This window comes from Onychomys torridus, chromosome 3 (genome assembly GCF_903995425.1).
Source record: "Onychomys torridus chromosome 3, mOncTor1.1, whole genome shotgun sequence".
In the NCBI taxonomy this organism is placed as follows: domain Eukaryota; kingdom Metazoa; phylum Chordata; class Mammalia; order Rodentia; family Cricetidae; genus Onychomys; species Onychomys torridus.
Window position 1 is genome coordinate 145,748,462 of NC_050445.1, and position 21,406 is coordinate 145,769,867.

General features: G+C 44.3%; 2 protein-coding genes across 3 annotated transcripts in view; one reads left to right on the top strand and one right to left on the bottom strand.

The window, feature by feature from the left end:
- Nucleotides 1-10,962, bottom strand: part of Mansc1 (MANSC domain containing 1) — a 26,274-nt gene extending 15,312 nt beyond the window's left edge. Inside the window, exon 1 of the mRNA XM_036181294.1 lies at nucleotides 10,386-10,962. The gene's annotated coding sequence lies outside the window, so the exon portion shown is untranslated. The remainder of the gene's footprint in view (nucleotides 1-10,385) is intronic.
- Nucleotides 10,963-19,164: 8,202 nt separating this feature from the next.
- The window catches only part of Borcs5 (BLOC-1 related complex subunit 5), a 72,317-nt gene continuing 70,075 nt past the window's right edge, over nucleotides 19,165-21,406 (top strand). The window contains exon 1 of one of the 2 annotated variants that reach the window (XM_036182324.1): nucleotides 19,165-19,404. In XM_036182324.1, the coding sequence (XP_036038217.1) occupies nucleotides 19,347-19,404 (58 nt within the window). In that variant the 5' untranslated portion in view covers nucleotides 19,165-19,346. The remainder of the gene's footprint in view (nucleotides 19,405-21,406) is intronic. The other variant, XM_036182323.1, reaches the window with a different exon arrangement.

Genomic DNA, 21,406 nt, shown 5'->3' on the forward strand with positions numbered 1-21,406 from the left:
GACAGTCTCCGCCCCAACCTCTGCAGGCCCAGCACAGGGGTCACACAAACGCCTGGTATGCCTAGCTTTTTTATTTATTCTTTTTTTTTTTTTAAGGTATGAGTACTCTGTCTGCATGCATGATAGAGAGAGCTCCAGATCCCATTATAGATGATTGTGAGCCATCATGTGGTTTCTGGGAATTGAACTCAGGAACTTTGGAAAAACTGCCAGTGCTCTTAACTGCTGAGCCATCTCTTCAGCCCTCTCTCACCATCTTTTTTTTTTTTTTTTTCCAGAGCTGAGGACCAAACCCAGGGCCTTGTGTTTGCTAGGCAAGAGCTCTACCACTGAGCTAAATCCCCAACCCGGTATGCCTGGCTTCTTATGTGGGTGCTGAGGATTCAAACTCAGATCCTCATGTTTGAGCAGCAAGTGCGTTACCTGATGACTCAGCACCCCCAGCTCCGAAGTCCTGCTCTTTTTAACCTTTCTTTGAACATGATCTCTGTTGGCGATCTAAGGCAGCATAGGCTCTATCCTGAGAGAAATGCTCTAAAGTGCTTAAGATGGAGCTGAGAGTGTAGCGTGAAGCCAACACACTTGCACAGCATACCTTAAAGCCCATTAGAAGCAAGTTATAATAGCAATTGTTTTTGGTTGTAACTCAGTTGGTACTGTGTAAGGAGTCTTTTCCTGTCCTGTAAGCCAGGTCCCAAATAATAACATGGAGACTTATTAGTATTAAATGCTCAGCCTATAGCTTAGGCTTGTTCCTAACTAGCTCTTACAATTTAAATTAACCCATTTATATTACCCTACGGTCTACCACATGGTGTTTTCACTCTTCCATCTTTCATTTCCTGTTCTCTCTCCATGTCTCCTGGTATCTCCTCCTCTTCCTTTCTGTCTGCCCAGAAGTCCCATCTATACCTCCTGCCTACCTATTGGCCATTCAGCTTTTTATTACACCAATCACAGCAATACACCTTCACACAGTATACATATACCCCACAACATTTCCCACCTTTCGTCTAAATAAAAAGGAAAAATTTTAACTCTAACATAGTGAAACTATATACAATAAGAACAATTATCAGGTAAGAATTACATTTGCAATGTTCAGTCCATCTGTATTTAGTAAATTCAAAGAAAATACTCTATTATCTATCATATCTTAATGAATTTAGAGTTTTATAACTAAACCACTTTCTATACTAACTTGTATTATTATCTTAAAACTATTTTTTAAGACCTCAAAACATGTTCTTAGATAAACAATTGAAGCTTTTATACTCTCAACCTTAAATATTTTATACTTCTTTTGTGAGTTTCTTTTCTGAAGTTGGTAACAAGGAAAACTATAATTATATCTATCTAGTCTTCAACCCTATCAAAGACCTGAGAAGGATGAAATATTACCTGAGTAAATAGGAAGTGTAGCATAAACTATAGAAATAACAGAAACGGCTGCCTGGACAGTCACCTAAGGATCCTCTGCAACAATGAAACAGCCATCTTCAGCCTATAGGCCTAGAATATCTGACAGACTTTTCTGTGAAGCAGGAATTTTGAAGGACTGTCCTACCTTATCTTGGCAAAGTTTGGCAGTTGCATAGGTACACTACCTTAAACAAGAGTAGAAACATATAATACAGTATAACAAAAAACCATAAATTTGTATCAATATACAAAAATGCACAGCAATGTAAAGTATTTTCAAGTAGTAGTTGTTCAAAAGTAGACTCAACAATCTACCCTTTTATCCTATCATTTACACTATATCTTCATTTTCCCCTTCAGAAAGAGATCCTTAAATCTAATCTATTTTATTCAGCTCTTTTTTCCTGACCATGACCAAATACAACCCATAACCAACACTGCTAAATGATGACAAACATCCATAACCCACTGAATGACCAAAAACCACCTACCACACTGTAGTATGAATCTTAAAGGTACTTGTTAATAAAAACAAACCTGAGGCAGTTATTGGGGTGAACGCTGGAAGATCAGAGAAGCAGAACAAGCCACAGCTATCTCACCTTGCTAGTTCCTCAGGTGATTCTTTTTCCTCAGGCTGGAAGCTACTGAGTCCTCCTCCACATTACTCTCAGCTGAACTGTGCTGCTCCAAAGCCTGAACGCTTAACCAACCAAATGCATAACTAACTACATGTTTTACTCACTACATGCTTTACTCACTTAGTTCCTGGTCCTCACGCCTTATATACCTTCCTCTTTCTGCCCCCACTCCCAGGGATTATAGGTTGGGTTTCTGGGATTAAAGGCATGGGTCACCATGCTTAGCTGTTTCTAAAGTGGCCTTGAACTCAGAGATCCGGCTAGCTCTGCCTCCCAAGTGCTGGGATTAAAGTCGTTCACCACCACCACCCAACTTCTGCTATGGCTTGCTCTGACCCGTTTTCTAGCCACCATTTGTGACTCTGTATTTAGTGGCTGTCTGTTCTCTGACCCCAGGTATGTTTATTTCGGGGAACACACAGTATTTTGGGGAACACAATACCACCACACCACACCTCTTGGGAATGTGGGCCACATGTTTCCTAGACTGCTTCCTGTTGTCTGGGGGCAGTAGCATCTTTAGGCATCCCTGAGAAAATTGAGGTAATGGTCAAGTCTTGGGAGAGCTAATTGTATCACCTGTTGTCCAGACTCTGTGTTATGGGAAAGTATAGAGCTTATCTGAAGTCTGGCTGGAGTAGTCTGTTAGGCTTAATCATCTCAGTTAGCAGCTTGGAAGTTGTTCTGGATGCAGAATTTTGAGGAAACTAACCGAGGCATTCTGAAAGGCTGGATCACCTGTGCTACTTGTCTTTATTGGTGTCTGGTTCTTTTTTTCTCTGAAAAACACATAAACTTTTAAAGGTAACATATATATCTGCATTAACACAAGTATGAAATGTGTGGTGTGTACATGTCAGCTAAAGATGATTTTTTATTCTATGTTTGAGCTGGTAAAAGGCATTTGTTAACTTTATTAGCCTGTTTGGACTTTATAACCAAACCTCTACCCATGCCATAGAAAAGGATGGCATGTAATAATAAGTCATGAGGACTCTGTAGCCAACAATATTTGTCATGTTTCATCCAGTCTCAGAACTGTCCCCATAGTAGAGAGATCAGCATATAATACCTATCCTGTAGTCTTTTTTTGGCTTTTTCCCTCATGTCTGCAGCCAAGGTCCTGAGGAGATCTCCCCTGATCAAATCTGATCTTTATTAATTTTGAAGAAACACCATAACTTATTGTTTCTTATGGAACCAAAGGCATAACCTGACTTCCATTTTGAAGTTAAGACATTCTTAAATATATAGGTTGGTTTAATTTAGCAGTTTCCTTAATTCAATGTGTCTCAGCAGCTACTTTTTTGGTACATTAGCATTTAAAAAATTCAAAGTCAACAAAGTGCCATAAGGATTCAGATGCCCTGTGTATTCCCCATTACATGGCTTATTCTTTTTATATGACTTTACTCTTTCTTTAAAGATTTATTTTTATTATTTTTAAATTATTTTTTTCTGACTGTCTATATCTATTTTCTTTTCTTTCTTCAGTTTCTAAGCAAATCTTTAAGCATACTATGTCTGTTCAGAGGTTCTCTGTCTGGATCTGACTTTACTAAGTGCCTGCAGCTGCTCACTTGCAGCGTTCACTGATGCATGAGCCAAATCTGAAACTGTTAAGCCTTGGCTAAGCCCTCTGTCACTAGTACATGGCCTGGTGGCTGGCTCTGCCCCCATAGGGTCAGTGAGAGCAGTCCCTCATGCCTGTGGACCTAGCCTGGAGCAAGTCTATCCGACCCAGCTCCAGTATGTGCTTCTACCTAGTTTCCTACCACCAAGTAGCACACTGCCCAAGTGCTGGGTAGTAGACCTCTTAAAAGAGCCATGCCTGTGTATGTTACGAGCACCAAGCCTACTTAGAACTTTCCCCCAGCTTTCTCAGGGCCTGTGTGGATTTACATGCCCCATGTTGGGTGTCAAACGTAATAAGTCTTTTCCTGTCCCACCAGCCAGCTCCAAATAATGACATGGATACTTCTTATTAATTATGAAAGCCTGGCCTATACCTTAGGCTTGTTCCTAACTAGTTCTTCTTCTAACTTACATGAACCCATTTATATTAATCTACATGTATATAATTCTATCACATGCCATTACCTCTCTTCCATCTTGTACTTCTTATTTCCTCTCCATGTCTCCTGGTGTCTCCTGTGTTCCTCAATTCCTCTCCTCTCCTCTCCTTCCTTTCTTTCTGCCTGGAAGTCTGGCCTATACCTCCTGCCTCACTATTGGCTGTTTAGCTTTTTATTACACAAATCACGGCAATACACCTTCACACAAAGTACAAATATCCCACAACAGTACTGTTCATATAACAGCCACTAGGCTCTGTGTTTGGTCCCATGCACAACATACACAGGGCCTGGCAGCACATACCGACAATCCTAGCACTCAGGAGGTAAAGACACATCAGAAGTTCAAGGTCATCCATGGCTACATGACCAGTTTAAGACATATAAGACCCTGTCTCAAAACAAACAAAACCAAACAGGATAGCTTTTTTTTTTTTTTTTTTTTTTGGTTTGTTTGTTTGTTTTGTTTACCTGTAAAATTCTAACGAGAGCTGCACCCTAGATTAGTGGTATAGTGCGTGGTTAGTGTGTGCAAGGTCCTGGGTCCAATCCCAACCATCAAAAAACAAAAAACAAAATCTACCCAGGAGGTGGTGGCACATGCTGTAGCTGAAGTTTTCCTGGTCCTGCCCGGCTCCTATGGCCCTGCAGCTGCTTGGACCCAAGTAAACACATAGAGGCTTATATTAATTAAAACTGCTTAGTCATTAGTTCAGGTCTACCACTGACTAGTGCTTACATTTAAACTAACCCATAATTCTTATTTATGTTCAGACATGTGGATTGGTACCTTTTCTCAGTTCTGCCTTTACATGTTGCTTCCTCTGTGTCTGGCTGGCGGTTCCCAGAATTCTCCTCTCTGCTTATCCTGCCTATACTTCCTGCCTGGCTACTGGCCAATCACCATTTTATTTATCAACCAAATCCACATTCACAGCATAAAGAAAGACATCCCCAACAACATGCCTTAATCCCAGAACTCATGAGGCTGAGGCCAGCTTGGTCTACAGAGCGAGTTCTGGGATAGCCAGGGTTACACTGAGACAAACCCTGTCTCAAAAAACAAAACAAAACACAAATCTCTAATGAAAGAAATAAAGACTATCTAAGCAAATGGACAGAAAGTCCATGTTTGTGGTAGGAAGACTATTATTAAGATATTAGTTCTTCCCAATATCATCCATAAATTCAACCCCAGCAAGTCACTCTGTGGATAACACCAAAATGATTTTTAACAATTACGTGGAAATGCAGAAACCTGTGAGAGTCAGTCAGTGCAACAGTGAAGAAGAATGTCAGCAGACCAATACTTCCTCATCCAAAGCTTACTAGAAAGTTGCAGTTATTTTTTTTAAGTGTACTGGCAGAAGAACAGACAAATAGATTAATTGAAGGAGATATAGATTAATGAGGAGACAAACACAGACAATTAATCTTTGGTAAAGGTGCAAAGGCAATTCAAATGTAGTGTTGGGGGCTAGAGAGAGAGCTTGGTGCTAATGAGCATTTGCTGTTGCTGTAGAAGATGGGAACTTGGTTCCCAAGACCACCTTGGGGCCCATAGATACCTCTAAATCCAGCCGGCCAGCCACAAGTAAGAAGGGAAGAAAAACACATAGGATTAAGAAATGTAAAAAGCCCAGAGGCAAAACATAGAAATAGAGAAATGGGTTAATTTAAATTAGAAAAGTTGCCAGGTGGCGGTGGCGGTGGCACATGCCTTTAATCCCAGCACTCTGGAGGCAGAGACAGGTGAATCTCTGTGAGTTGCCCAGCAGGTGCTTTTACTCACTGGGTTTTATATCATCCCAGCCACAGAGAAGATATTTGTAAAATACCTGTCTGGTAAAGGCCTAACATCTGAAACATACCAAGAACTCTCAACAATAGGAGAAAAACTAAAAAAGGGAGCCTGGCATAGTGGTATATACCCTTAATCTCAGCACCCAGGTGGTAGAGGCCGGCAGATATCTGTAAGTGTGAGGCCAGCCCAATCTATATATTGAGTTTCAGGCCAGCCAGGACTGCATAGTCGAACCCTGTAGGGGAAAAAATCCCAGGGGGGGAAAAAAACAGACACAAAACCAAAACTAAAAATTCTCAAAAAATGGGAAAAATATTTGAGTATATATATATATACACACACACATATATATACATACATATATCTGATGACAAACATACTGAAATGCTCAACGATGTATCATCAAGGAACTATACTTTCAATCAACGCTGAGACACCACTACACACCTATTAGAATGGGAAAAATCCAAGAACAGACAGCACCAAACACCAAGATGTGGACCAATAGGAACTCCCATTCCTTGCTGGTAAGAATGCAAAATGACAGTGTGGTGGTGCACGCCTTTAAACCCAGTACTCAGGAGGCAGAGGCAGGCGGATCTGTGTGAGTTCAAGGCCAGCCTGGGCTACAGAGTGAGTTCCAGGAAAGGCTCCAAAGCTACAGAGAGAAACCCTGTCTCAAAAAAACAAAAACAAAACAAAACAACAAAAAGAATGCAAAATGATTCAGAGCCATTCTGGAAGAAGTGGGGTGGTGCCTTTCAAAGCTTAAAGGTCATCTCACCATAGAATTCAGCAACTGTCCTACATGTATTTATCCAAATGCACTAAAAACTGTCTAGGGGCTAGAGGGACAATTTAGCTGCTAAGAACAGATACTGTCTTTCTGGAGCTGTCAAACTCCAGCTTCAAGAGGGTCTGACACCCACTTCTGGCCTCTTCAGGCACTGAAGGCTCCTGCACAAACCAGTACAGCCACACACACAAACACATCCACAAACACACACACATAATTAAAATTAAATTTTTGAAAAGTTTGATTCTAACAAAAAAGTCTTCATGGGAATGCTTATAGCAGCACTCTTCAAAATTGCTCAGAGTTAGAAACAATCAAGATGTTATTCCATAGGAAAATGGATAAATAAGACACAATCATGTATTTAAATGTTTGTTTTTTGTTTGTTTTTTTTGTTTTTGTTTTTGTTTTCTGAGCTGAGGATCGAACCCAGGGCCTTGTGCTTGCTAGATAAGCGCTCTACCACTGAACTAAATCCCCAACCCCTAAATGTTATTCAGCAATGAAAGGGAATGAATTATCAAACAACAGAAAGATAGGGGGAAAAAATCTTCAATTGTATACTGCTAAGTGAAAGAAGCCAGTCTGAACAGGTTTGACTCTGAGTTTGACTTGGAATATATCCTGAGAGTCTGGAAAAACTAAACCAAAAGTACCAGTACTGGGTCTGGAGAGATGGCTTTGAGGTGAAGTGCACAGGTTTCTCTTCCAGAGGATCCAGGTTCTAGTACCAGCACACGCACGGTAGGAGTTAACAGCTATTTGTAACTCAATTCCCAGGGGCTATGATGCCCTCTTCTGGCTTCCTTGGGGAGTGCACACAGGTGGGCACAGAACTACATGCAGGCAAAACATCCATAGACATAAAATAAAAGCCAAAAAAGAATTTTATTCTTCCTTTATTATTGGTTTTTTGAGACAGGGTCTCTCTACATAGCCCTGGTTGTCCTAGAACTCAAAATGTGTACCTGACTGGCCTCAAACTCACAGAGCTCTGCCTGTCTCTGTCACTCAAGTGCTGGAATTAAAGGAGTACACCACTATGCCTGGTGAAAAAGAAAAATTTAAAACCCTAAAATATATCAGAGCTTACTAAAGGGGAAGAGGGTTGGATAGATGGCATACAGAGGCTTCTCACAGCTGTGACATTATTTGTATGCTAGCTAGTATAACAAATATCTCATTGCATATCACCAAGACCCATAGAACTATACAACACTTCAAGTCAACCCTACATGAACAATGAACTTTAGTTGATTAACTAACGAAAGTAGCATACAAAGCCAGTCTATGATAATAGAACACAAGTGTAATATTTCCTTTGTTTTACATCCAGCTTCTGTGTACAGTAAAAAGGAAATGTATCATTTTCACATGCCAGACTCTATGTACTTTATACAGATCATGTCCTCAAATCTTCACAAGAAATCCAGTGTAGCCCAGCATGGTAGTTCACACCTGAAATGAGGCAGAGGAACCAGGCTTTCAGATAGCCTAAGCTACTTAGTGAAATCTAGGCCAGCCTGGAATACAGTGAGACCCTTACTACACACACACACACACACACACACACACACACACACACACACACACACACACAGAGAGAGAGAGAGAGAGAGAGAGAGAGAGAGAGAGAAAGAGAGAAATAGAGACTATCCTAATGAGACAGAGCCTATTTTAGTCCCACCTCCAGTTAAAACAAGAAATAAAACAACTGTGTGATGTACATGCTTCTTTATTCAATAAAAATAATAAGTGCAGTATCAAATAACTGCCACACAATTTTGAAGTAGTGTTGAGTACAATCTTCGGAGACGTCTGTAACAAGTAGCACCTATGGAAAGTGTCTGTGCTCTCTAGTGGTGGTAAACCACAGTTACTGCTAACACTACTGTGGCTTCTGTCTACATTCTTCTTGACGGAAATGCCGTTTTTTCAGTGAGAGGCTAGGGAAGTAATAAATTTTCCCAAAGTTCCCAGACTTCCTGAGTTCTACCCATGGAGCCTGGAGAGTGGAGGAGGAAGGGAGGAGGGGAGAGTTTGATATAGTCTGTCCTGGAGCACTTGCACAGAACATGAACTGTGCAAGGGGATTGAGCAGAGCTGTGCTCTCGGGGTGCAGGAGTAACATCCCTAGAGATGGCTCAGTGGGTAAGGGCACTGCTGCCAAGCCTGATGGCCCAAGCTTGATCCTTGGGACTCCCCTAGTAGAAGGAGAGAATTAATTCTCTCAAGATGTCTTCTGACCTACACTATGCACCAGGGTATAAACACATATTCATGTGTGCACACACAAATACATGTTGTTGTTGTTTTTTAACAACAACAAAGGTATTGGCGTGGTGGCATGTACCTTTAACTACAGCACTGGGTGTTGCAGAATATTTGTTACACTGTAAAGTCTCTGCCAAAGGTGCCTTCTGATTGGGTTAATAAAGAGCTAAATGGTCAATAGCTAGGAAAGAGAGGCTAGGCGGGACTTCTGGGCAGAGAGAGAGAGAGAGAGGCTGAGAGGAGAAATCCAGGCACCTGATTTTGCTAGGGGACTCGGAGCAAGTCAGATGAGTGTACTAAGAAGAGGTAACTGAGCCACATGGCAGAACATAGATTTTAAAACATGAGTTAATTAAGTTATAAGAGCTAGTTGGGGAAAAGCCTAAACTAAGGTCAAGCTTTCATAATTAATAATAAGTCTCCAAGTCATTATTTGTGGCTGGCAGTCCAAAGATAGCCCAGCAGGAAAGCCTGCTACAACTGGGAGGCAGAAGCAGGCAGATCTTTTGAGTTTGGTCTACATAATGAGTTCCAGACCAGTCAGGGCTACACAGTGAAAATGCAATTAATTAATTAAATAGTCTCATTAAAGTTACCCAACAACTGGTTACTTGGGTTTCTGATCTTTTTTTTTTTTTTTTGGTCCCCAATTCAGGATTATGTATTAGCACAATCCTAGGACCAGGACCCAGAGCCCTCTACACTGAGCTACACAGCAGCCTATGAAGTTATCCAATCAGCTATTATTTGGGGTTTAAGACCTAGAAGCACAACTCAATCTTGCTGAAAAGGGGGACAGACACAGATGGAAGAGAGAAATTCCAGCCTATTAGAGTCACTCAAACTTAACTTGTACATAGCTATTTCAATTATTGGAAATTATTTACAACATGCTATCAAGAAGTCAATAACTGTCCTCTCTCTCTCTCTCTCTCTCTCTCTCTCTCTCTCTCTCTCTCTCTCACACACACACACACACACACACACACACACACACACACACACACACACACACCCCTTTACAGAGTATCACACAGCAGGTTAAAAAAGGAAAAGGGAAAACAAGCCATATGAGAAAACATGGGAACTTTTCTCTTTGAACAAACCGCATGCTGCTCCCAGAGTGCTTCGGCCTCCCTCTGCAGACAACTTGGAGCTTGTGCCATTTATAGCAGGTGCTTTCAACCCACCTGCCATCTGCTTTGGGATATTGCAGCGACACACTTTGCAGACCAGCCCCTTTTTGCCCTAGCCTGGTCCCTGGGGTCGCTTCGGTGTGGGTGCCTGAGCCGGCCGGGGAAAAGAACAGAGCTGCTCTCAGTAGGGGTCAACTCTACCCAAGGCTAGCCAGGGGAGGACAGAGACGCCTTTACCTGCAAACCAGAGGTCCTTGTGGTCCCCGTGGCTCTTGGGCTCAAGGACAGCTAGGTGGCTTTTTCAAAGGACCGGCGAAGCGCAGAAGGGTCTGGAGAGGATCGCAGGGGATGCTCTGCAGCTCCCACACTGGCTCCGCAGATTTGGTCGTGATCAAGTTCCTGCTTCCGTCGCAGCGACTGAAAGTTTGCACGGGGGAAGGGCGCGTTCCTGCCCTGCAACCCGGAGCTGCTTCCCAGCAACATCCAGACTGACCGCCCCAGCCGGGACGTGCGAGAGCCCAGGCTCCAGGCCCCCAGCTCCCGGCGTGTCGCCACCGCACCCAGCACACTGCGAGCCACTAGAGGGAGAAGTCCGGACCCTCCGGGTCACCAAGGGTCCGCAGCTGTGCTGCCGGACCCTTGAGCTGGGAGGCCCTGAAGGGCAAGCACAGGTGCTGATGGGGAAGCCACCCACCCAGGTGTACTCAACCCGCACAGCAGGGTCGCAATCTTCTTGTCCCTCGCTTCAGATGCAACCACTGTAAGCGGCAATCGCCGCTTTTTGTTTTCTGACGACGTCTTGAAGGCTTGACTGACTTGGAATTCTTCGTGTAGGCAAGGGTGACCTTGAACTCCTGATCCTCTTGCCTCTATTTCCCAAGTGCAGGTATTACAGGGGTGCACCACCACATTTGGTTCTGGAACACCTTCTTGGTCAAAGTTCACAGTGCATCCTATTTGGGCATAATTAGGAGAATCCTATTTCCATAACTGGAGAACAGGAGGGGCCTCAATCACAGCGGGCAGGTCCCCAGCTAACTGTAAGGCAACTCTGGGGGAAGGCATTTGGCTTTAGGGGGTATTTACTGCGTTGTTGTTGTTGTTGTTGTTGTTGTTGCTGTAGGTTGTTTGTATTGAGGGGTTTTGTTTGTTTGTTTGTTTGTTTTTGCTCCTTTGTGACAGGTTCTCACCAGTCTGGCTTCTAATTCCATATGTAACTAAGGAGGAACTTTTTTTTTTTTTAATTAAAAAATTTCCTATTCATTTTACATACCAACCACAGAAGCTCTCCCCTCTCCCCCCCAGCCCCTCCACCACTCATTCCCACTTCCTCCAAAGCAAGGTCTCCCATGGGGAGTCAGCAGAGCATGCTACATTCAGTTGAAGCAGGCCCAAGCCCCTCTCCCTGCACCAAGGCTGTGCAAAGTGTCCCACTATAGGCAGTGGGCTCCAAAAAGCCCTCTCATGCTCTAGGGATGGATCCTGATCCCACTGCCAGGGGGCCCCTTAAGCAGATCAAGCTACATAGCTGTCTAGACTATGCAGAGGGCCTAGTCTAGTCCCATGGAGGTCCACAGTTCATGAGTTCCCACTAGTTTGGCTTAGTTATCTCTGTACGTTTCCCTATCATGATCATGATGTCCCTTGCTCATAGAATCCCTCTTCTCTTTCTTAGACTGGACTCCTGGAGTTTGGCCTGGTGCTTGGCTGTGGACCTCTGGATCTGCTTCCAAGAGTTACTGGATGGAGGCTCTATGATGACAGTTAGGGTATTCACCATTCTGATTACCGGGATGAACTTTTAAGTCCTGATCTTCCTGTCTCTATCTTCCAAGTGCAAGGATTACAGGAGTGCAAGTCCAGTTATGATTTGCCTATAAGGAGGAATAATAATGATGAAGGCAATGGTGTCCTTTGCCGTTATTAAAATGGCATCCCTGAACAATTAGCATAGCCCTTTGTATGTTAGAGTTGTTAAATGTGTTTAGCTAAAATGTACTTGCGGCCAAATGAATGGAAAATGAGCACTGATGGTTAAAGTAGCTCACCCACTGTCCCCTCACACTTCTATGCTTGCACACAACCCCAAACTAATGAACCCTCACCGACACACTGATGCAATTTCGTCTACCTTTCAGCAATGTCTTCACTTTGGCTGGTGTGAAAGTTTTCAAGCTGCAGTTATAGATGATGATTCTGGGCCAGTACAGCCGACATCGAAGACCAGCCTTAAGCAATAGCTGCAGGAGGTACATGTTGCCAGAGAAAGCTTGTGAACAACGGCCCATTGCGTGAGACCACCTCGTGCTAAGTAGAGGGTGACCCACTTTCCAGCTATAGTAATGTTGCCACAGCTTGGTACCAAAGAGTTGCCAAGGGAAACTAAACTGCGGTGTGGATTAATTATGGCACTGGAATAATTTTCCTGCTGCAACAAGATTCCGTCTATGCATATCCCATCTCTGTAGATGACATGGTTGGGGGGTGATGGGAACCAAGCAGCTCCCCACTGTTAGAAATTTCAGGTTGCAGGGTGTCTCCATACCTTATAAACCCCAAGCTCAAGATGAGAAAGCAGGAAGATCAGGTCACCCTGGTTGCATAGCCAGGACTTCATGAGGCCCTGTCTCAAATGACAAAGAAATGTCGGCTTTAGTGTTCTGTGACAGTGGGTGTGTCAAATGTCTCAATTACAGCAGTGAACCAAGGTCACTGACGAAAATAATGACTAAACTTCCTGGAGCTGGACCGGAGGCACAGGTTTGTAATCCCAGCTAAAGGTTAGACAGCAGGATCACAAGTTTAATCTCTGTCTGGGCCACGGAGTGACTGTAAAGCTAGCAGGCCATTTAGTGAGGCCCTGCTTCAAAATGCAAAATAAAAATAGTAAAAGCTTGAGACACGGTGGAGTGGCTAAGAGTTCTGACTGCTCTTCCAGAGGACTCAAATTTGGTTTGCTGCACACACATCAGGCAGCTAACAAGTGTCTATTAAACATTTTTTTTGAAGATTTATTTTTGCAGGGCATGGTGGCACACACCTCTGATCCCAGCACTCAGGAAGCAGAGGCAGGCAGACCTCTGAGAGTTTGAGGCCAGCCTGGTCTAGAGGGAGTTCCAGGATAGCCAGAGATATACAATGAGACCCTGTCTCAAAAATTTTTAATTTTATGTATATGAATGTTGGCCTGAATGTTGGGTGAGCATGCCCAGTACCCTGGAAGGACCAAGAAAGGTATTAAATCCCCTGGAACTGGAATTACAGCAGTTATGAGCCACCTTATAGGTGCTGGGAATCAGACCCAGGTCCTCTACAAGAATAGCAAGTGCTCTTAATCACTGAATAATTTCTCCATCAGGTAAAACATTAAGAACCGGGTATATAGCTCAGTGGTAGAACACTTTCCTAGCATGCACAAGGTCCTACTTTCAAGTCACAGAATAGTGAAAAGTATAAAATAAACATTTCACAATTCTGTTGATATGAAACAGATGCTTAAATAGAAACCAAATCCACCTCTACCTCATTGATCAGTGAGGTTTTGTTATGGTTTTGAAACGGGGTGGTCTTAACGCAGCCTAGTCTAGCCTTGAACTCAAGGTCTCCCTTCCTCAGCTTCCTGAGTGCTGGGATAGTGTTACATGCTGCACTGCTGGGTCCTCCAAACCCGACTGGGATGGTGAGGGAATGAAGGTAGGACAGACACACAGACACATGTACAGAAAAGCTGGGATCCAGTAGGTTGAGCTTGCTCTAGTGGAGGACCCCAACAGCGACCCCGGGAGAAAGTGCTCTGGATTGAGGAGGGAGGTCTGTGCCTTCAGTTGAAAAAGGAGGCCGAATTAGCTATTGGTAGAAAGGCACTGTAGGGAGCACCCCCAGGCTGCAGCCAGCCTGGGGGAGGAACTGTGCTTGATAGTGTCTACATACACAGCATTCAAACCTGGACCAGAGAAAGCCTTTGCCACGCGTCAGAGGCTTATCTCGAAGGCTTTGCTACTCCCATGGGTTTGAGGCACTGGGGTACTTGACATGTGTGCTCATGTCAACAACACATTAACTCAGGGCTTCACCTGCCCCTTACATGTTCACTCAGGGCTCCCTCTGATCCCCACAGCATCACAAGTGTGTTTCACTGGGTCTGGCACCAGAAGAGATTTTTGATCCTCTTCCCTAGGACTCTCATCTACATAGGGGCACTTTAAAAAAGAAATAAGTGTTTTATTATGAAAATATCTGTTATGTACCTCAAGAGAAAAATCAAAGAATAAGACACGGGGTCTGACCTCAAGATGCTGCAAGTTCTCTGAGCAAGATAGGTAACATTAATGGTTATGGAAGCACAGATAGTATGATAGAAGATGCTAACTAAGGAATCTCAGAGGATGGTCTTCCAAGAAGAGATATATATGTTAGATCCAACCAGGAGAAGCTCAGCTAGCTAGATAAGGAGAAAGAGGAGGAACAAAAAACTGAGTAATAGCTGGGCAGTGGTGGCGCACGCCTTTAATCCCAGCACTCGGAAGGCAGAGGCAGGCAGATCTCTGTGAGTTCAAGGCCAGCAAGGTCTACAGAGTGAGATCCAGGACAGGCACCAAAACTACATGGAGAAACCCTGTCTTGAAAAACAAAAACAAAAACAAAAAACCCAAAACCAAACCAAACAAACAAACAAAAAAACAACCCCCCCCCCAAACAAAACAAAAAACCAAAAAAAACTGAGTAATCCAGAGAGAGGAAACAGACCACTCAGGGATCAGACTATCTGGCAGGAAAGTTGCCTGTACATTAAGGAAAAAACAAATATTAGTCAGAATATACTAGTTTTCTCTCTTCTTGCTACATGGAGAATGGATTGAAAAAAGTGAGGTCAGAGGCCTTCTGACTTCTAAGAAATGCTTTGAACTCAGCATGGAAACAAAGGAGAAATTACACAGACAGGCTCTCCAGAACTCAGCAACTAGTCAGGTGCACTGGGGAGGCTCTCCAGCACTCAGCAACTAGTTAGGTGCACTGGTGAGGCAAATGGACTTTTGGATGGGAGACTGGGTAGATGGAAGAGGCAGCCTGGAGGAGGCATGCATGCACAAAGAAATAAGAAAACTTTAGTCTTGGGGACATCACACTTCTGTGTGATCAAGAATATACCACTTTACTGGAAAAATCAAGAGAGTTGTTTCTAAGATAGGCATGATGGGACAGCTCTATAATCTCAGGACTTGGAAGTCTGAGGTAAGAGAATTTCTGTGAGTTTAAGGCGAGCCTGGGCTACAGAGCAACCCTGTCTCAAACATCAACAACAAAAATCACAGAAAAGAATACTTTTTTAATAAGATGTGATGTGACTCATATATATGAAAGTGATATATGTAACAGATTGCTGCTGTGATAAGAGGCACCAATCACAAATGGAGAAAACTTATAGTACAAACACATTACATTTTCTTGTCAATGAACTGTAGGTTTCTTAAGGATGAGGGCTATGTCTTGCTGAATCTTTTCTTCTTACTTCTAACATGTGCCTAGCACCTGACAGGTTTCCAGTAAACACTGAGTCAGCAAATGGGGGCATACTAAATTCCATATTACATTACACCCACCCATTTAAAGTGTATACTTCAAAGACTGGAGAGATGGCTCAACAGTTACAATTGTGTACTGCTCTTGAAGAAGGCCTGAATTCAGTTCTCAGCACTCATATTGGTAGCTAACAACTGGCTGTACCTCTAGTTCCCAGAGCTCTGGTGCCCTCTTCTGGTGTCCACTGGTACTTCAACCCACTTGCCCCTATTCCTGGCTCCAAATAAAGTCTAGAAGGAGAAGGAACAAGACAAAGAAGAGGAAGAGGAGAGAGAAAAAGAAAAGGAAGAGGAGAGAGAAGAAAAGGAAGAGGAAGGAGAAGAGGAAGAGGAGGAAGACAAAGGAAAGAAAGAGGAGAGAGAAGAAAAGGAAGAGGAGGGAGAAGAAGAGGAAGAAGAAGAGGAAGAGGAGGGAGAAGAAGAGGAAGAGGAGGGAGTGTGAATTCTAATTGGTATTAATAATAAAAACCCAGAGCCAGATATTGGAGTAAATGCTGAAAGAGCAAAGAGACAAAGGAGCAAGCCACAGCCACCTCTTATCTATCTCTAGGAGTCCTCAGACTGGAAGGGCGGAGCTCTTCTCTCCACCCCCACCTTATCACTTCCTCTCTCTGCCCAGCCAAAACACTTCCTGTTTCCTCCTCCCAAGTGCTGGGAGTAAAGGTGTGTGCCATCACTACTTGGCCTCTAGTGGCTAGCTCCTCACTCTGATCTCCAGGCAAGCTTTATTTGTTAGAGCACAAACAAAATATCACCACGAGGAGGAGGAGGAGGAGGAGGAGGGGGAGGAAAAAAATACTTGTAATCCCAGTAATCCCAACATTCAGGAGGCTGAGGCAGGAGGGTTATCTGACCTGGACTTGTGGACCAACTAGGGAGAGGGAGAGGGAGAAGGGAGAGGGAGAGAGAGAGAGAGAGAGAGAGAGAGATCAGGATCCTGTCTCAAAAACACACAGCATACCAAACCCCAAACAAATCAAAACAAACAATCTCTTATATTCTAGGAGCCTATGCTTGAAAATCTATTTGCATTGTAAAGGGTGTTAGTTATTTAGGCGGCGCTCTTACCCCGTGAGGGACACGTCCCGAACACGACAAATCCACAGAAGAGCTGTTTATTAATATAGGATAGGAAGACACGTGACAGGCCTGTGTGAAGCACACACGTGAGTGAGGAGAGGAGAGAGGAGAGGAGAGGAGAGGAGAGGAGAGAGATAAGAGAAGAGAGGAGACCTGTGCAAAATGGCACCGCGTGCGCGCTTTACACAACCATGTAAAGCCACGGAGTCCTAGCCACGCAAGATGTTCTGACCTGGAAATGGCTATTTTGAACCGGAAATAATTAGGTGGTTCGCCCGGGCAAGCCCAACTGTGTGGATATGTTGTGATTTCCTATCAAAGGGGATTGAAGCAAGAGCCAGTTTTGAAACCATAGCTGTTAGTATTTAAGCGGCGCTAGGAACACGTCCCGAACATGACAAGACCACAAAAGAGTTTTATTAAAGAGGACAGAGGTGACAGGCCTGTGTGAAACACACATGGTGGGGGAGATAAGTGGGGGGAGACTGAGAGACTCATGCAAGATGGCACTGGCTTTTTAAAGGTTGGGCCGCGCATGCGTACAGGAACTCCTGTGGGTACTCCACTCATGCGTGTAGATTACATGGCTGCGTGTGCGCTTTACGCAACCACGTAAAGCCACAGAGTCCTGGTCCCGAGAGATGTCTGACCTGGAGATGGCTATTCTGAACTGGAAATAGTTAGGCAGTCCGCCGCGCAAGCCCAACTGTGTGGACATGTAATCTCTATCAATAGTCCCAAATAATCCCACTTCTTACCACCTGATAACTTTGGAAATTTCATATTTATTGGCCTTAGAGTTGCAAAAATTAAATGACGTGAAATCAGAAGCATGTTTGTGTTACAGCAGAGGAAAGTTAAAAATCAGTATGTCAATTTGGCCCTGCTGGGATTATATTTATACACAAAGTCTTAGGACATTTTCTTGTTTTGTTTTGTTTTGTTTTTCTTTTTAGATAGGGTCTCATGTAGACCAGGCTGTCCTTGAACTTGGTAGGTGTACCCAAGTGCAACTTTGATCCCCTGATCCTCTTGTGTCCACCACCACAATCTCTGAGTGCTGGATTACAGGCTGTTGTACAGGACATGACTCAAAGCATTTTCAGGATTCCAGCTGGGCCTGCTTACCAAAGATAATCACAGCTGGGTTGCTGACTGTGACTTTTCCTCTCAGAAGGAAAGAGGGGGTGAGGAGGATCATGGAACCTTCACTCTGAGGATTGAGCCTCAGCCCAACCAGTAGTATGCAATTCTGCCTTAATTGCAGGTGGCCTTGGGGGTGGAGGACTATCTCTGGGTGGGGCTAGAGCGTGTAGGTGGAGAGTGAAGGGCAGGGGCTCTATTTACACACTAAGGGTTGGGTGAGTGATCCCCATATTGGGTGCTGAGCTTCCAGTGAAGCCACTTTTAAGTCACCCATGATTCCGCCTCACCCATTGTTCTGTAAATAAACCTAATAAACTTATTGGTTCCTCAGAATGTACTTTGGTGGTAGTTGAGACTGTAGGAGGGTGTAGATGTATTTATAATTCCCCTAGGGAAGGAATTTTAGCAACACAGGCATATATCATAGAGACAGGTGCTTGTACTCTGTTGACGCAGTTGAGGGAACCGCCCCCCCACCCAGGCATTGGGTTACTACCTGTATATTTAATTTGCGCACACAAGCAGTTTCTCTTTTGTATTATCTGTACATCTTCCTGGCCATTGGTAGTTCCATAGTGACCTGTCAATGACCATCAAGATCCTCAGAAAGTGCCTAGATTCACTTCCCGTTCAAGAGATGTAAAGCAGCATGCACTAACTGTTTTTCTCTCATTTCTAGCTGCTTTCTTTACAGTATCTTGGCATTTTCTGTACGGTCGCTCACTGCTAAACCCCCTGTGTTCAAAGTTTAGAAAAGAGCTTTGCTTCTGTACTAGTGTGGATTGAAATTTGAGGTCTACAGACCACCTTTATTCTACATTGGTAAAACGGGTAAAAATACCTATTTTGCCGGGCGTAGTGGCTCACCTTTTAATCCCAGGTTGAGTCTGGGGGATCGCCATCAGGGCTACATACAGTGTGAGGTCCTATCTCAAAAATAAAAACCCAGTCCATTTTGCAAAGTTGTTCGAAGATCATCAGCATTACAGTGCTTAACCTTGGTTCTCAAAGGTAACGAGTCTTTGGTAGAAAAGGGAGTTACCCTCTGGCCACCTTCGGCCTTCAGGAGGCCTGGCCCTTTAAGACAGAGCCGCCCCACCCTCCAGCGCGCGTCTCCCCGCCCCGCCCCTCGGATTTGGGGGCGGGACCTCCGAACCCGGAACTGACGGCTACGCGTAGCCGGTGCGGCCAATCAGCGTCCCGGAAGCAGCGAGTTTCAGCGTCTGAGCCAGTGAATGACAGCAGCGCCGCCCGCCGGTCACCGCCGCGGCCCCGCTGGTGTCCCGAGCTCCTGTCTGCGCGCCCCTCGGGAAAGCGAGCGGCGTGCCTGGGGCCCAGAGGGCCTCCCGGCTCTCCCAGGCCCCTAGCCCGCTGTCCCTCCGCTGCCGGCGCCATGGGCAGCGAGCAGAGCGCGGAGGCCGAGAGCCGCCCCGGCGATCTGAACGCCTCAGGTCGGTGCCTCACCTCCCGCCCGGGCGCTGCTCGCGGAGCCGGCGGCCCGGCTTGGAGGGCCACCGTGAGCCCTAACACAGAGAAGGCGTGGCCTCCCCCCAGCCCCGGTCCCCTAAACCGGCACGCTCGGCTTCACTCTGATCTTTAAAAGACGACCTCGTGCACCGACGCCCGAGATTTGGCTCACTGTGGATGGATAATACCCAGACCCCCTAAGATCAGGCTTCCTGAAAAAACGGGGTGTCGAGGTTCCTGTTTAGAAGGGACCTGTGAGCGCTAGGCGGTCACCTTCAATGTTTGGGTGCAAATGTTTCCAGAAACTGCTTTTTCCACTCAGGTGTCCGGCCTGTGGTTTTTGTTTGTTTGTTGTTTGTTTGTTTGTTTGTGTTTAATAAGTTGGTCAGATGGCAGGCAGGGTCTGGTGTATCTTCTGTGGTCCACATTTTTTAGATTTCTCTAAGCGTTTGAGGTAGAAATTGGAAGAGTATTGTGCTAGACCTGTAGTGAGTGCTCAATAAAACAGTGGTGATTGAAAACCATTTGGTGCTTTTTTTTTCTTTGTTACCCACTTAGTTAACCTCTGAAACTGCACTAGACTGGATAAGCTCAGGGCTTGCTAAGCCTTGTTAATTAAGACCTCTGACCTAAAAAGAGTCTTCAGAATGGCTCTCTAATTAGTAACATTTGCCACTCAGAAGTGTGGAAGCTAACCGATGTAGGGGATGATTCAAGCTGAAGGGCGTTCCTCAAGACTTCTCTCAAGACCCGCTGTCTGGGAACTTGCATCTACTACTAGCTTTTCTGTGTTTCCTTTCCTTGAAAACCCAGAGTGTCATGTCTGTTGATAACAAAACCGCTGTAATGGCCATCTCTTACTTTCTTGCCTCTATGCCCCGCCAAAAGCATAGTTCAGGACACAGCTTGGAGTCCTTTAACACAGTTGCTCATCCAGGAACCAACAGCATAGGCTTATTTCTGATAGAATTTGCTTTACACATGTTTATGTGTAGTATTTATAGTATCCCCATTTTTACACACATCTTTATCCATTTTATGCATAAAATAATAAAGGTGGACTAGAATGCTTTGAAGTCCCCTTTGGAGTCTGGGGAAAGGAGGAATCATGTAATTTATAACAGGAAAGATGTTTTGGTATTGCTTTTGTAAAATGTTAGATGAATTACCAAGCCAGGATAAACTGTTCCTGGAAAGCAATAAAAGTGGCAGAACACCCCTCCCAGCCACCCTCCCCAAGACAAACTCCAAGCATCAGGAGAGGCTAGTTTCCAGAAGGCGGAGTACAGATCTGACTGATGAGCCTGAGTATAGCTATTGCCTGCTAGAACCTTGAGTATAAGACACTTTAAGGATTCATTCTTGTTCCAACCAGAGAAGTCTTTCTGGGGTGAGAAGTCTTGTTCCAGGGAATCCTTGGAGGATAGAACCTCTTCCCTCCCAAGGAACCCGAAATTGACATGCCCCAGAAGTCCCTTCCAATTGTTGCCCCGGTAATGCTGCACTAAGGCTCACTGGAGCCTTAAGAATAGACTTATAATTTGGGTTTGAAACCAGAGGTTTTGGTTAAACTGGCTCTGTTCAGCACACCTGGCTGGCTTTGCGTTCTGTGTCACTAAGAAGAGTCCTTGTCCCCATGACCCAGAGACCTCAGTGTCTTTCCTAACTCTGTTTCTAGGGCTGTTGGCCTTGGACAAGTCCCAGACAATTTTGTTCCTTCATTTGTAAACTATGAACATATATCAGGAGATCAGGACAATCAAAAAAAGGAGATGTTAAGAAAATCTACATATAGGAAATATTCTTAAAAATCTGCCTATGCTTTTGTGTGTAGAATAATAAAATGCTTGGTTATGCAAGAAGTTCATACATGTTATATGTTTCTATATGTTTTAGAGTTTTGGTTTTTTAATGTATATATAATAGAAAATAGAAGTCCTGGGCGAGGGCTATAGCTTAGTGGTAGGGAACTTGCCTAGTATTCGA